At 38.3% G+C, this 15,030-nt stretch overlaps 1 protein-coding gene across 6 annotated transcripts in view; it reads right to left on the bottom strand.

The window, feature by feature from the left end:
* Positions 1–4,389: 4,389 nt before the first annotated feature.
* Positions 4,390–15,030, bottom strand: part of fbln2 (fibulin 2) — a 59,520-nt gene continuing 48,879 nt past the window's right edge. For 4 of the 6 annotated variants that reach the window (XM_088636895.1, XM_088636893.1, XM_088636894.1 and 1 more), the window contains 8 exons: positions 14,147–14,284; positions 12,078–12,221; positions 11,451–11,579; positions 10,685–10,810; positions 9,869–9,985; positions 8,339–8,467; positions 7,315–7,438; positions 4,390–5,964 (listed from right to left, as the gene is read on the bottom strand). In XM_088636895.1, coding sequence (XP_088493021.1) covers positions 5,607–5,964; positions 7,315–7,438; positions 8,339–8,467; positions 9,869–9,985; positions 10,685–10,810; positions 11,451–11,579; positions 12,078–12,221; positions 14,147–14,284 — 1,265 coding nt within the window. In that variant the 3' untranslated portion in view covers positions 4,390–5,606. The remainder of the gene's footprint in view (positions 5,965–7,314; positions 7,439–8,338; positions 8,468–9,868; positions 9,986–10,684; positions 10,811–11,450; positions 11,580–12,077; positions 12,222–14,146; positions 14,285–15,030) is intronic. The other 2 variants (XM_088636896.1, XM_088636898.1) reach the window with 1 other exon arrangement.

Genomic DNA, 15,030 nt, shown 5'->3' with positions numbered 1-15,030 from the left:
ATTGTAGCTCTCTGCTGAAACAGTGTACATTAGCTCAGAGGTTTCTGTCATGTCCCGCACTTACCCTCACAAATCCCATTACATTCCCAAATCCACTGTTTCACGCTCCCATTCCTAACTGAACCCATCCCATTCTCACAGGCACCAGATTCCACAGATTCTCACTCCCGGACCAATAATCCAACCACGTTCCTCTCCCTCCACTATTTAAAGCTCCCTCACGCACCAAACCTTGCTCACTATTGAAAAGCCTCCTTTAGTGTTTTCTAGTGCGCATTATTTTCTTGTTGGATTTCTCGGTTTTTGGACATAACTTTTCCCTTTTGATCTCGTCTCTTCTCGGATTTTGCCTTTTGGATTGTCTTCTCGGTTTGTCTCAGCCCTTTCTGGTTAACTGATCTCTAGCTTCGCCTCTTGACCTTGCTTCTGGATTACGATTTTGGATTGTTTGCCTCTGCATCCCGCAGAGCTTACGGCTGTGCACAGGATCCCCGGAGAACTACCTGCCGGATCCCTGACACCACCCGGAAACACACTTGGCTAACAGGGCTTTGGCTATGCTGGGTAGACCAATCATCCACTCAGTGAATTCCCCTGATTACAGAAACATCTGCAATGAAACCTGCAAGTGAGTTGAAAAGTTGACATCCTTTCTAACATCTAATCACAGCATATACAGTACATTGGCATCTTGAACATCCGCATCATGTATGAAGCATTAATGTTTACATAAAGCAGCAGAGATGAAGAGATACCACCTTACACTGAAATCGTGGATGGAGTGAGAGTCAATAAACTCGTTAGTTATCGAGCGTTAGACGCAATAACATCACCATCATTCAGTGCAACGCCTCAACAAACGAGGTATAGCCAGATAACCAAGATAATGTCTATGTCCTACAGGAAGTAATTAACAAAGAAAAAAAGATATCATACCTCTAACGGGTGATTTCAGTGCCAAAATTGGACAAGGCAAAAAAAGCAGAGAATAAATCATGGACAAGCAAGCTCTTGGAGTAATAAATAAAATGGTAGTCAGACTCCTACCTCTCGTCAACCATAAGGAAGAGGAAGCACAAAGCCTGGAATAAGGATGGCAAAGACTGTGGCAGGGAATCAAGACTGCACAAAGAAAGGATCTCAGGTGAATCAATCAGAAAAACCAAAGCAAGAAAACACCCTTCAACAACAAAGCTTCAACAGCAGTCGCACCAGAGCAAGAAAGGCAAAGGCACTTCAAGAATATTACCAAACTGGCAGGAAGAACCATTTAAAACACAGACCAGTTGTAAACAAGAACATAAACACAAAGCAGGAGGACCAACTAAGGAGATGAGAAGAACATTTAAGAGAGATCTTAAATACACCTGCGCTACCAGTGCCAGCTGACATCTGCCATCACAACACTCCCTGCTCTGGGAAATCACCCAGACCTGATGGAATACCCCTAGAGGCCTTTAATGCAAACACACCCAAAACAATAAAACTGCTGTACCAATTCTCTGAGCAGACATGGGAGGAGGAAGAAATACCCACAGAGCGGACAGAAGGTCATTTAGAAAAACTTCCCAAAACCGGCAACCTCCAATGCTGCAACAATTACAGGGGCATCATGCTTTTATCGGGGCGGGGAAGGTCTTGAGCAGGATCAGCCTAGAAAGGCTGTCAAAAGTTCTCGATAACTGAGAGAATAGCAAGGAGGATTCAGCCAGGACTGATCATGCATTGATCACATTGTTACACCGTGTATCACTGTCAAAGAGTAGAATAAACGCATACTGTAGATCTTACATTTGTGGACTTCCAGATAGACGTTGACAGCCTTGTCCAAACAACCTTCACCTGATCTGTTCATGACCAGACTATGGAATTGAGGAGGGTGGTACCTGCTGCACATGGAATGATAACGAATGGGCAAAGGGGGTTCTGCTGGGTGGTACCTCCTGAGCCATTCAATTGTCTGAGAGGTACAGCAGGTGCCGCCCGGTCCATTTCAGTCAGAACGAAAAATGACAGTTCGAGGAACATAACGCGTTCATTCACTTTCATTCTGAATAAACTAAACTTGACAATATCTCACAACTTTGTACTATTAAATATCCCGCATACAAAATACCCCGTATTTTATACAGCAAGAATGTAAGGTAGCCTAATTTAATTTTGTTTTTACATAAAATATGACTAATTTTTAAACTGTAAAAAAGCTCAATTTTACAAACACGTGAATATTTTATTCTCCTTGGCAGCTTCTCTCTGCTTTGACAGGGTACAACATCAAAACGTCACCGTTCCGCAGGGGAAAGGGGGGTATTTCTCTTCAGCGCAGTCCGCTGAGGACTAAGGACGTCAGAGAAGGGTGCATTAAGGGCACATTGGGGGTGCTCCTGAGCACCCTTGTGAAACTAGGTCACATTGAGAAATGGGACACCCTGAGCACTCAATCATGACCGGAAGCCCACAAAGGCAGGTATGGGAGTAACAGAGACATCAAAGCCAGAATAGGGAAGGCCAGGACAGTTTTTCTGATACTATGACATGCAATGACAGTCGAAATAGATATCAAGAAAGACCAAAGCATCAATATTTAAGTCTGATGCCAAATGATTTTTCCTATACGGCACAGAGACATGGAGGACAACAAGAACCCAAAAAATGAATAAAATGCATACCTTCATAAATAAATGCCTGTGAGTGAGAAACACCCTTGACATACAGTACACTGGCCGATGAACATGTATGGAAGAGTACAAACCAAGCACATACTGACGTACAGATTAAACCGAAAATGGAGCTGGATTGGGCACCCAATGAGGAAACCAAATAACTAACGCCACTAGGCAAGCCCTTTCCTGGAAGCCACCGGGCAAGGGGAAATATGGAAGACCGAGAAACAGCTAAAGAAGAACAGTGCAGGCCGAACCGAAAGGAATACAGTTTGGAGAGAAGAGTGCAGCATTGAGCCTGCTGGAAAACATTGGTGGACGACTTGCACTCCCCAAAGAGCAAAAGGGTTTAAGAACAAGAAGCTGCTGAGCCACTGTGCTGAGGAAACAGCAGTCCGGCTCCACTTGTGTCTGCCTTACCTTGTTAGGTCCTGACCCTTTACACTGCTTTTGACAGATCCAGAGCCAACAATTACAATGTGAAAACCAACGTTCCAGCCAAAAATGTCAGCAGAGGGTAGAGCACTGTAAAAATCTTTCAGATTAATTTTCTGTGCTGCAAAAAGATTAATTCCAAATAATATTTTATGCACTTAAAGTAAGACCTGTGCAGTTGTAATTCAGAAATGGTGGTCATTTTTCTTTTGTCACGAATGAAGAATTAGTATCAATAATGGGATAGAGCCAGGAAGCACATTTACCAAAATGTTCCATTTTGCAATATTCATGTGATCACCAGTTTAAATGATGGATATACTCTGAAGGTCTCTGCTAATAGTTAAATAAATGCAATTTGTCATTGGGCTTGTGAAATGTGTCATTAGGGCTGGCAAGGCTGTTAATAATACATGTTTTAAAAGACGGGTAATAACTAAAAGTGAGTGACAGTGCTTTTTTCATTTGAACAATTTATACTGTAGGTATAACCCTTGCAAACCCAACTGTCCCATTTAGCAAACTGATCAAAATGGACAAATGTCTTGCAATTTTGCAGATCTGGAGCACTGAAAGATTAAAGGTCAGAACAGAGTCCTTGCAGTCCTTCACAGATATTACAGGAGATGAATTACTGACAGGCTGTAAAGTGGGGACACCTCCCCTTTAACCACTAGGAGACATGATGCTTATCCTGGGTTATATCTCCTCTGCTAACCTCAGATGACATTTCTTTGTGCAGTGTATTTTAATTCTGATAAGTACACAGTTCTTTGTATGCTCTTACAGAAGGTTCATCCAACGGTTACACATAGTGGTATGAAGAGCATATCTTTATGATGAAAATCATAGATAGTGAGTAGATGTCACAGCAGTTAACAGGCCGAATGACAAAGGACGCAAAAGGTCAGTACAGCATTTTAAAACACACAGGTGCTGATATACTTACATTCCAAGACTAAGACTGAGTTGGATCTCCTTGTACATCATAGTTTAATTGCTCCTAAAGTGTTCTCAGGATTACAGGATAACCTGTCTATTTCATGCAAACGCTTTTAGCTTCAATATGTCTTTGCATAAAATTCCTTTTTGAAAATGAAGTAAAGTGTAGGAAAGAAAGTCACCTTTAAAGTTTCTCATTTTTATTTGAAATAAGAATACACACCAAATGTTTAAAAAAAAGTGTCTTAGTGTTATCCGCTTCTCCAATAACTGCAAAAAAACCAGTAGGAGTTTTTTGTTATTCCCATAAGAGCGCTGAGATGGAGCTCATTAAAACACGACGGACATGTTCTATCTTCAAATACAGCCATTTTTATTTTATAACAAAGGAAAACATAAATACTCCATCGGTATGTCAGATAACAATATTTAGAAGAAAGTTAGTCTCGAAACAAAGTTTTATTAATCAGCTATCTAATACATTTTAATTAGATAAACAGTAATCTGTTGGTAGAACTAAGGGGTATATTCAAAGAACTACGATATTTTCCTTTTTCTTTAAAACTAATCACTATTCCTTACATGTGTTTGGCAAAAACAAGAAATACAAAATTATAATATAATTGAAAGCAAATTCTTATAATCTGTAACAGAGGAAGGGCTAAAGTGAATTTTTGTAACAACTAGATCTTAGAGCTACTGTACTTTGCATTCCTGAACTGCATAACTGCATTATTCTTAATCTACTGGAGAAGAGTGTGATCATGTGGAAATTCTCAATTTGAAAATGATAAATTATGGAAGACAACACAGCATATTCTGTGCTCCTGAATAAAGATAGTAGGAAACTATTTTGTCACGCAGAAGGTGTTTCATGGAGATGATACCTTATGGTCTGGGTGGTTACTAATGATTTTACCCTGAGCTGATTTTAAAAACAGAAATCCACTAATATGTCTGACCCAGTTAAGACAGGAAATTTTTCAGTGCTGCATCATCCCCCACATGGATTTACCATGTGAATGTTGTCTGTGTTAAAACTGCTATACTTCTATAAAAAAAAAATATTTGGTATCAAGCTTTAAGAAATATTATACATCCATTCAATTATATGACGCAACTGAATATAAGTGAACCAACATACTAACATTCTGAATACCAACATTCAGGAGTCTGATTTAAAATAAAAGTATAATGGGCAGACTGCAAAGATTTATAACACAAAATTAGACTTGTATATAAGATATATTTGCTAAACACTGAACGACATGACTCAGTTTTGCAGTGTAAAACTGCCTTGGTGGAGTTATGCTGCGACTCTAGAGTTAAGACTCTGGCATGTTTCATGAATTTTATCATCAGTGTAGCCCAAACATAAAAAAACACATCTACATAACAAAAAACATGAAAGCCTTCGGTAATATTTCATACACAGTTATGGACATTCGATTAGGAATAGTCTGAAGCATACAGTAAATAGAGCCTCCACAGTAACAGATGTATATAATCTAGGATGAAACGGCTTCAGAGGTTAGCACCATACGAAATCCACATTTCGAGCTAGCTTTAGAGAGAGGGAGCTGTGATAAACACATAAATCCGGGCCAGGAATGTTGTGAAATTCCCCTGACGCCACAGTTTCATTTCCACATCTATCAAGAAGTCTTTAGGTTCTCTGACTTGTCGCTGCAGATACACTGCTCCTGTGTAGGAATTCAGTTTTCGGGCGCTAAAGTAATTCTCCTCGTTCCCCCTTGTGATGCTGATGATGATATTGTCTCCAGAATACGCAGGTGATGGTCCGATGCGAAAAATCTGAGCTGGTATAACAATGTTGGTTTGGAAGCTTAGATGGTAATAAGTTATTCTAAGGGGAGAACTCTGACACTCCACATAGTTTGGGCAAGATAAACGTTCACAGCGCCTGTGGGATAAAGAAATCCAGAAAATGAGGAATTGAAAAATGGCAAAGGCCATCATTCTTAGTGTAACACCACTTTGTACAGATTTTTTAAAGTCTTTCTCTGGCTACTGTTAGCAAGAGCATCAGGAACAATGCACCTGCATCTAAATTAAATTTGAAATAATTCAGAATATCTATTAGTAGCTGCTCATCCAAAACATAACATATCTTTTACATTAATTTATATTAGCATGGGATTATTTATTTAATCAGTCATTGTACCTACTGAAGATAATGCTACCACTGACTAAACATATGTGTGAAATGATATATTTGTTTTGAATCACAGATGTGCAGCGTTCTGGTAACTTCATTAAATCAATATTCTCTTCTGCTATCTTTGGTTAATGTTAATCTTTTTATTCACAAACATTGCGGTTCAGGTAAAACCTAACTTGTTATTGGAAAAACAAACTGTAACAAAACTGCAGATTACATGCCTTCATGCCTCGTTTCCATTATAAAATGTATGCATCTTTGACCTCAAATACAAGATACTGATGCCTTTAAGAAAATCACTTCTTGGAAATAACTAACAAACAAATTCCCTCCTATGACCCCATGCCACATTCAGGCATTAGCAATTGGTAAGAATCATTATAAGGGAGTAATCGAAGGTCATTAGGTTTATATTATATCGGACTTTCCCAGGGTTTCCATTTCAGTTTGCAAGGGGTTGAATTGTGTAGGTGTGAGCTGAGGCCAGACTGACCTCATAATAACCACAGTAAATGGGAGAAATCTCAGTCATGCCCATGCAATCGAAAGGCTTGATCAAAGCAATTTTACTTGATCAAGCAGCTCAATAAAACCTGCTTTCTGTTAAGAAGAAGCTCAACAACTATATCATAGTATCATGATCTTTTTTGTGAACAGTGCTGTTGTGTGAACACTATTAGTTAAGAGGTTACAGTATGTTCATGTGTTATTTTGCAAAAAAAAAACGAGGCAAAAGTCTACTTTAATTGGAAGTAGACTCGTAAATGATACAATACAATAACTGTTTTCTAGAAACAGATATTCTTTTTTACATACTGGTTTCAGAGGTTCTATTTATTGTTCAAATTTGAAATTCATTGTATTTTTTTATTTTTTCCACTTGCACCAGCTGTTGTATTTCACAGTGTACTGTAGATGTTAACTTATGATTTGACCAATGCCGAGTTAGACTTAATGACAGGATCAAACACTTAAATAATACAGCCTATACCTAAAATACTTTAGGTTACAATAGATTTCTACAAGGCCTTAGATATCAGAAGCCCACAGGGCACTCTTCAAGATGACATTAGCTTATTTGTTTGTACTTACGTGTCAGATACACGTCTGTAGTTCGGGGGGCAGCTGAATGACAAACACCTGAACCCACCCTGAATGTTGTAACACGTCTCTGCTGTTGAGCAGTTGTGAGTTCCAACAGCACATTCATCTATGTCTGTAGCACAAAAGACACAGGCAAGGTTTGTAGATATCAAATAAGCTTGTTTATTGTAGATTCAAGCAGGGGAAAGCAAGAAAACCTATTTATTTGATTCAATAAGCATGTGAATAAGAGGACTTCATTTCCTTCAGGCAGTTTCATCTTTCAGTCAAGAAGCACTACAGCTTAGCTTGTTCAATAAAAATTCAAATGAATCCATGTCTTCTTAAGTTTATTCGTTTTCACTTCAAAATGGTTTGTAAACGAAAACTCTTAAAACCTACAGGATATTGGCCTATACTGCAAATAGGCCAATAAATGTCCTACATACAGTATACTGGACTATACAAAATGCAAATATAATGCTGGTTATTAGTATAACCATCTAGCTTTCCAATTATGACAGGGACAACCAATGAGATGAGAAGCCCAACTCCACTCCACATGGGGCTTTGAGAATTGTACCACAGGAGGGACAGTTGAGAGGAAATCAAACCTATCTGTATGTCTTTGGGAGGAGGGAGGTAACTGGGAAAACCTAAACCAAACCACCACAAACACAGAGTAAACCATACAAAGTTCTCACACACATCTAAACGCAATATTCCAGTAACCCAGAAACCTGAAATTGCAAGGCAGCAGGAGCAAAGTCACATTGTAGCCCTGTCTGAGTGTATTCAGTATTTAAATTAAAGAAATTAAGATCATTGCTAATTGGGAGAGTTTATATACAGGTAGGCCTCTACTGCAGAAAACAAATAGATTTACATATACATTTTATCTTAATCAGAAACAAACACATCATGACAGAAATACATTCTGAGATATACTGTACCACAACTAAATTCTTGTCTATATTAATGGATGGGGGAAAAAAACCTTTGTAGCAAGTGTCTTTGTTTTTTTTAATCTTACCTCTGCATGTTCGCCCGTTGGGTGACATTGTGTATCCATGCGCAGGACAGGCACATTGGTAGCTCCCTGGGACATTCACACACTGAAAAGCACACAGATTGCCTACACTCTGTGAGCACTCGTCGATGTCTACAGCCAAAACATCAAAAATGCCAATTAGTTCAGCGATTTCCACAAGTCATGACAAGGAAAGAGATCAAAATTTTGGAACCAGTGCTTTAGATGTTAAGCTGTGCAGTGTAACTGGAAACAGGAATCGTGCATAGAAATAGAGAAAGCCAATAAATGAAAGAATCTTTCCTGAAACAAGAAAAGGGAAAAGATCGGAAACCAGACTGGTCTTCTGAGGACCAGCAATGACATGGTGTCCCACTGGGACCTGTCACAGAGGAAAGGGAAAATCAATCCCTTATGACAAGAGTCATGATTCTATTGATCTAATGTCTGCACATGTGGAAACATAGTGTCATTGTATTGATCAATGAAAAATACATCTTTACTTTAGTAAGCCTTTGAACCAAACCCATTCCCTAATAAAAGATGGATTTTTATCTCAGGTATTGCATTTAATATTTGTACTGTTTTGAAGTGCAAGTGCAAAATATTTGAAGTTCTGGACGTACAAGAAAATCTCCTACTTTTATGAACAGAATGTTTATTTTAGATGTGGCTGTTAACAGCAATTTTATTGTCAACTTCATGACCATGAACTGCGGAAAACCAATTTCACATTTCACACATATTGCTGAAACACTATAAAAAATTGAAGGATCATTCTCTGAAACTGGATTTTATATAAAATCATTCTTAACTGAAATTCTGATGAAAGTACAGTACAAATAAAGTTTAACAAAATAATAAGTTTTAAATGTTGAATGCAAAAAGAAAAACCTGCACTTTGTGCAACAGGCCACAGGCCAACACAAAGCACCACATTTTCTAACACAAATGTCATAACAAAAGCTCAATATTATTTAGTCACAAATAGCGCATAACTTATCAAAAGGTGTTACTGATTAAATGATTCTATGATGCCAAGCTATTTATGTAATTTATTTATAATGGTACAGTACATCTTGCATTCATTGAAAGGGGAAAATGGATCAAACTGAACAAGGAACAATACATTCCTTGTAAGAAGCTTCAATTATAATTCTGGGATAATTATTAATTATCTTTAGGTGTCTATGAAAGCAAGTATTTGATGCTATGTTTCACAGAGAACAACCAAATTAAGGTGTTGTGACTATTTTTTGTATTTTCAATTTTTCCAAACTGTTTTTCCCATAATGATTTTTCGTACCATTTCACCTGTCTGGACACAGCTATCACACTGATGGGCTATAGTTATGGTGAAACAGCTGTCTGTGGTTGTTTGCCTTGACTAAATACATGTGAAACTTGTGAAACTTTAGGCAAATCTGTTTCTAATGTTGGGGAACAGTCATCACAATTTAATACATACAATACATTTCTCGTAATTCACAATAGACATTTACAGTTAAAAACAATTAAAAAACTGTAGGTTACCTTCACAAGAATGCCCATCTTCCTTTAGATAGAAGCCTTGTCGACAGTAGCACTGATATGAACCATATATATTGGCACATTCTTGACTGCAAGGATTTTTTTCACATTCATTGACATCTGCATAAAAGATAATCAAGCAAAACATACAGTTTGTCATCTCTTCTAAAAAGAATGATATGTTCTGAAAAGTAATTTCTCTTGAAATGAAAATGCCCTTTCAAAAACTAGTTGTCCGAATGCCGGTCGAACTCCTAATGTCTCCAATCTTAATGGACCATTGCTTTGGTTTAAATATCACTAATTACAATTTTTGTATGGGATATTACAATCAGGATAAAGTAGCAACGAGCTTTATAAACTGATCAGATTTTTTCACACAAGTTGGCAGTAAGATATTTAATTTGGGGGCTGGGATTTGACAAGTTAATTGAAGTTTGAATGTGATGTAAGACATTTTATGGGGGGGGGTATTTCCTACACTGCACATTCATGTAACACAGCCAATAAACTAGGAGATCGGGGGTTGAGTATTTGTTACATGAAAGACAATTTCAGTAATTAATTTCCTTTGAATTTAGTTATTTAATTTCTAGTATAAATATATCAGAAACGTCTGGTATGGATATTTCGAATATATTTATACAGAACAGTAACTAATAATCGGTGATGATTCTTATCCTCAAAAACACAACACAAACGTTACACAAGACTGCCCACCACTATTAGTATATCATACTGTATGACCACCAGATGCTGAAAATGACACAGTGACATCGACTTTTTAACGCAGCTTGTTTAATGTGTAGAAATAGGTACCTTCACAGTTCTTGCCATCAGATGACAAAGTGAAGCCAGCGGTGCAGGAACACTGATAGGAACCGGGAGTGTTTTCACACGTTTGAGCGCACAGTCGTCCAGGATAGCGCCAACACTCATTCACATCTGTCGGCGAGAACTCTTCATTTAACACAAAAGGGGCAGCTGAAACAAACTCTCACTTACACTGACGACCGGGCCAGGACAACAAAGCAGTGAACGAGCAGTGAACTGTGTATACAGCATAAGGTGTGTTTTTGTCACAGTCAGGGGCAAACGTTGGAGTGTAAGTGGGTCAGGATAGTGTTGATGAAGGTTCTTGAAACCACACTGCATCAAGCAGGAATCTTCCAAAGATGTCCAAGTTTCCCAAGAACAGCTTTAGAAGCCATTCTCAAAACATCAACACAATCCAAACAAAGCTGCAAATCAGTTATTACTCATGATAAAGAAATTGAGTATAAGACAGTTGAGTATAAGAGTATAAGTGTCACTGAAGCAGTGGTGGACATGAGAGTTGCTTATAGCAGATGAGAAAGGACAAGTATGCCTTTATGTTAGTGACAATGAATAGAAATCACCTATTAAACCCTTAACAAAAAAATCTGCAACAGCTTCTCCCATACATTTAGTCTGTACAGGGTGAGACTAGTAAAACAATAAAAGGCTTCTTACCTTAATCAAAATGCCCTAAAAGTCAGAGAAATAACTGAGAAAACTTTCAGACCTGCCTGAACATTTTCACCTTCAGTGCCATGTTACGTACCAACGCATACCTTCCTGAACATGTCATACTGGTAGCCAGTCTTACAATCACAGCGATAAGTGCCTGGTAGGTTGTGACATATCTGCCCCTCTCCACAGTGATGCACGCCAGTCTGACATTCATCAACATCTGCACACATGAAGGAAGCGAGACCAGGAATCACACACAAGTGGAAAAAGGAAACCCATTCACTCTAAGACGCTAAGGGCCTCTTTATATGCTGACCAGAGGGCATTCCTATACAATTATATCTTGTAATTACAAACATAATAAGCAGGAGTAGATATAAGGACAATATTTCAATGTGGTAAAACACAGTATCTGACTGCTTGCAGATGTGTAAAATGATGTTATTACAATGTCATTAATACCACTGTGTTAGTCCACTGTTGTGTACATTATTTTCTTTGCTCTTTTTACTACCTTCTTTATATATTACTTGCTAATGAGGCCAGGAGAAGAAAGCAACTAGTGTTACAAATTATTTATGTCTTATTTTTATGCCTGTATGGCAGGACACACAATGCATTTTTATATTGCCGTGGCTGTCACAGAAAAACAAAACAGCAAAATGCCATTATGTTCATAATCAGAGATGATTCAGGTTTTCCTGTATTTTATTCTTACCTATACATCTGGCTCCGTCAGGGCTGGCATGATAGCCCCTACTACACACGATGATCTTCCTTTGACAGGTGTATGAGCCAACTGTGTTGATGCAATTGAATCCAGGACTGCAGGGCACATTTGGGCTGCTGCACTCATCAATGTCTGCAGAAAAAAATAACAAAATAACAACAATAATAAAAAACAACTTAAAATGTGAAATGCTTCCAGCTGCCACAGCATGTATGTTGGAGAGTATGTAGAAGTCATATTTGACTTGAGCATCAGATGGCTGTTATTATAGCTGACACCACTGAAAAACTACATATTAAAAGGAGTCTCAGGTATGACATTCCTGCCTGAAAATGGAATAGCCAGTTTCATAGCATTCATGACTGTCTACGTCAACTCCACAGGATGCTCCGATGCTCTCCGTTATCTTAATTTTATTTTAAAGGGTGACTTTTTAATCATGTAGTTCAACTAGCAAATGCCTCCCACCAGGAGCTCAGAATAGAGTCTATTAGATGGGGGTTGTTCAGAGGCTGGTTGTACCAACTGTCATCTGTGACTGGATGTCCCCAGTGGTGGCATTTACAGTACTAGGTCGCGTTCACAAGAGAGCGGACAGAGGGGAGTTGTTTAGAAAAATTGCAGTTCAATGAAAATGCAACTGGCTTGGCTAATTGGGTCCCTGTAGGACTGTTCAATATTCACTGTCCGTAGTGTGAAAACAGATGTTTGGCCCAGCTAGCAGCTATCTGTCAATAAAAGTGAGTACAGGTGGAAGTGCAGGTGAAAGCTGGGTTATACAGAAAAGCTAGTCAATTATTCCTGTCCATTCTGAATTTACTAAAACGAAACCAAGGGTTATAGAATTTTTAAGAGAATTATTATCCTTATTAGGAAAAAAGAAACCTGATTATTGCTCATGGGGATCTCAGGGAAACAAACAACAAAATGATCCTCCAGTGCAACCTCCTGTCAGTGCAAGAGGGTACCTCCAGTATCTCCCACCAACAACCCACACAGATTAGACGCGTCACTGACAAATCAGTCTCTGTCAAGAGAGGTTCAATGATGAATTTTACGTCCCCAGAGCATTTATTAGTAGAATTATTTACTTTTAGTGCAATGTGTGTTTAACTTCAGTAGATGCCTCCACCCATTTTACAGTGGCACCACTTTCTTTAAGAAAATTAATCTGTTGTGGTTCTCTTCAATGAATAATCTCTCTGTTAGAAAGCAGTTTCCTACCCTTTTCTTATTCTGTGACTTCGAAGAATGACCAAAAACATTTTGAACTTTGTAACAGATACAGAAATGAAATATTTCTGACCTACTGTTTTTAAGTTTGACGTATTTACAGCATATTTACATCCTTAAAAAGTTTTTTTCATATGAAGAAGAGTATTTTATTTTGTTTCTCAACTTGCACCATCTCCTCTTCCCTAGAGCACAATTCAACACGATATATCCATCTAAAGTGCATTGTGTTCAGCATACTTGCGTAAATAAGAGCAGGTTTGAGTTTCACAACTGAACTTCTAACAACTCAGGATCCCAGAATGCAGATATCTGCTGGGCAGCTTGCATGATCCTACACTAGTTCGTTCTTGGCGTTGTGCTCTCACCAACCCTAGTTCAAATCCAGGTCATGGCAGACTGGATTAGCAATGTAACCTTTTCTTTGTGGGAGTATGGAACGAGTTACCCAGCCATGTACAGTATCTGAAGCCAATACCCTGGCTTCCTCCCAGAAATGGCTGGATGAGTTCCTTAGATCAATAAGCTATTACCTACCACACAGGCTGAATGGCCTCCTCTCATTTGTAACCCTAGTAATCTTGTAATGCTAATCTATATATATTATTGTCCCTTTGTTCTGTCTGGGAGGAATGCTGTTATCTAGCTTACCACTCCACGAACTCCCTCTCATACTGTACTTCATCTCTTTGGTAAAAGAATTGGGCAAGTCTGTCCTTGAATCATGAATTCCTCCTGTACAGGAGTACAGACGGAGTAAAACAAGCTATAGGAAGTGCTGTAGAACCTTCCGCCTTGGCTACAGACCCAGCTGAGTTACATACCAATGCAATTGCCATGCTGGTCTTGTGAAAAGCCGGTGAAGCACCGATGTTTTGGATTACAGTAGAAGGACCCTGCTGTGTTCTGACACTCAAAGCCCATGCCACAGTTGTGGATCTGCTGCAAACATTCATCAATGTCTGGCATCAAGAGGGGAAAGAAAAAAAATAGCTTTTATGAAAATTGGGTCAATGGACTTGGTACCAGAACAAATATGACCAAAGTTAGACACCTGTTTCTAAAACTCCTTTTCAATCAGAAAAATCTCAAATTCCTTATTATTGCCTGACATCCATAACTATAAAAGGAGAGTGGAAGGCCAGCCAGTGTCCCAAGCCCAAGAAATCAGTCCTATCCTTATGGAGCTCCAGTAACTAGAAAACTCTTTTGGAATATGACACTAAATACGAAAAGAGGAGGACTTGGGCAGCATCTGATTGACCTCACTATTATATTACTCACGTTTGTTATGTTTATTATTGTTAGTATAGTATTTGCCATCACATGAATTACCATAAATTGCAACAGTTGCATTATGTTATTTGTTATTAGTAGTTTTGGTGGTGGTAACACTAAATGTGTAGATTTAATTACATAATGTTCTAAAATGAAACCAAGAAATTTGGTACAAAGAAATATAGATACTACTGTACTTCTGCCTCTTTTTAAAGAGCTGTTGAAGTCTACCATTAGATGGCACTGTGGTGCAATGACTGATTAAACAAATACCCAGACAATTTCCCAAGACACTAAAAAGTCTTATTTATTTCAATGTTATTATCCATAAACATTATACATACATTAATTTAACTTCTTCTAGATTCTAGCGAAGTATATTATTGTCTGTGTTTTTTTTTTACTTTCCATATATTACTGTGACTACTAT

This window comes from Lepisosteus platostomus, chromosome 6 (genome assembly GCF_059453375.1).
Source record: "Lepisosteus platostomus isolate fLepPlt1 chromosome 6, fLepPlt1.hap1, whole genome shotgun sequence".
Taxonomy (NCBI): Eukaryota; Metazoa; Chordata; class Actinopteri; order Semionotiformes; family Lepisosteidae; genus Lepisosteus; species Lepisosteus platostomus.
The sequence above is the reverse complement of the archived record's forward strand: the minus strand, read 5'-3'. Positions and strand labels throughout refer to the sequence as shown.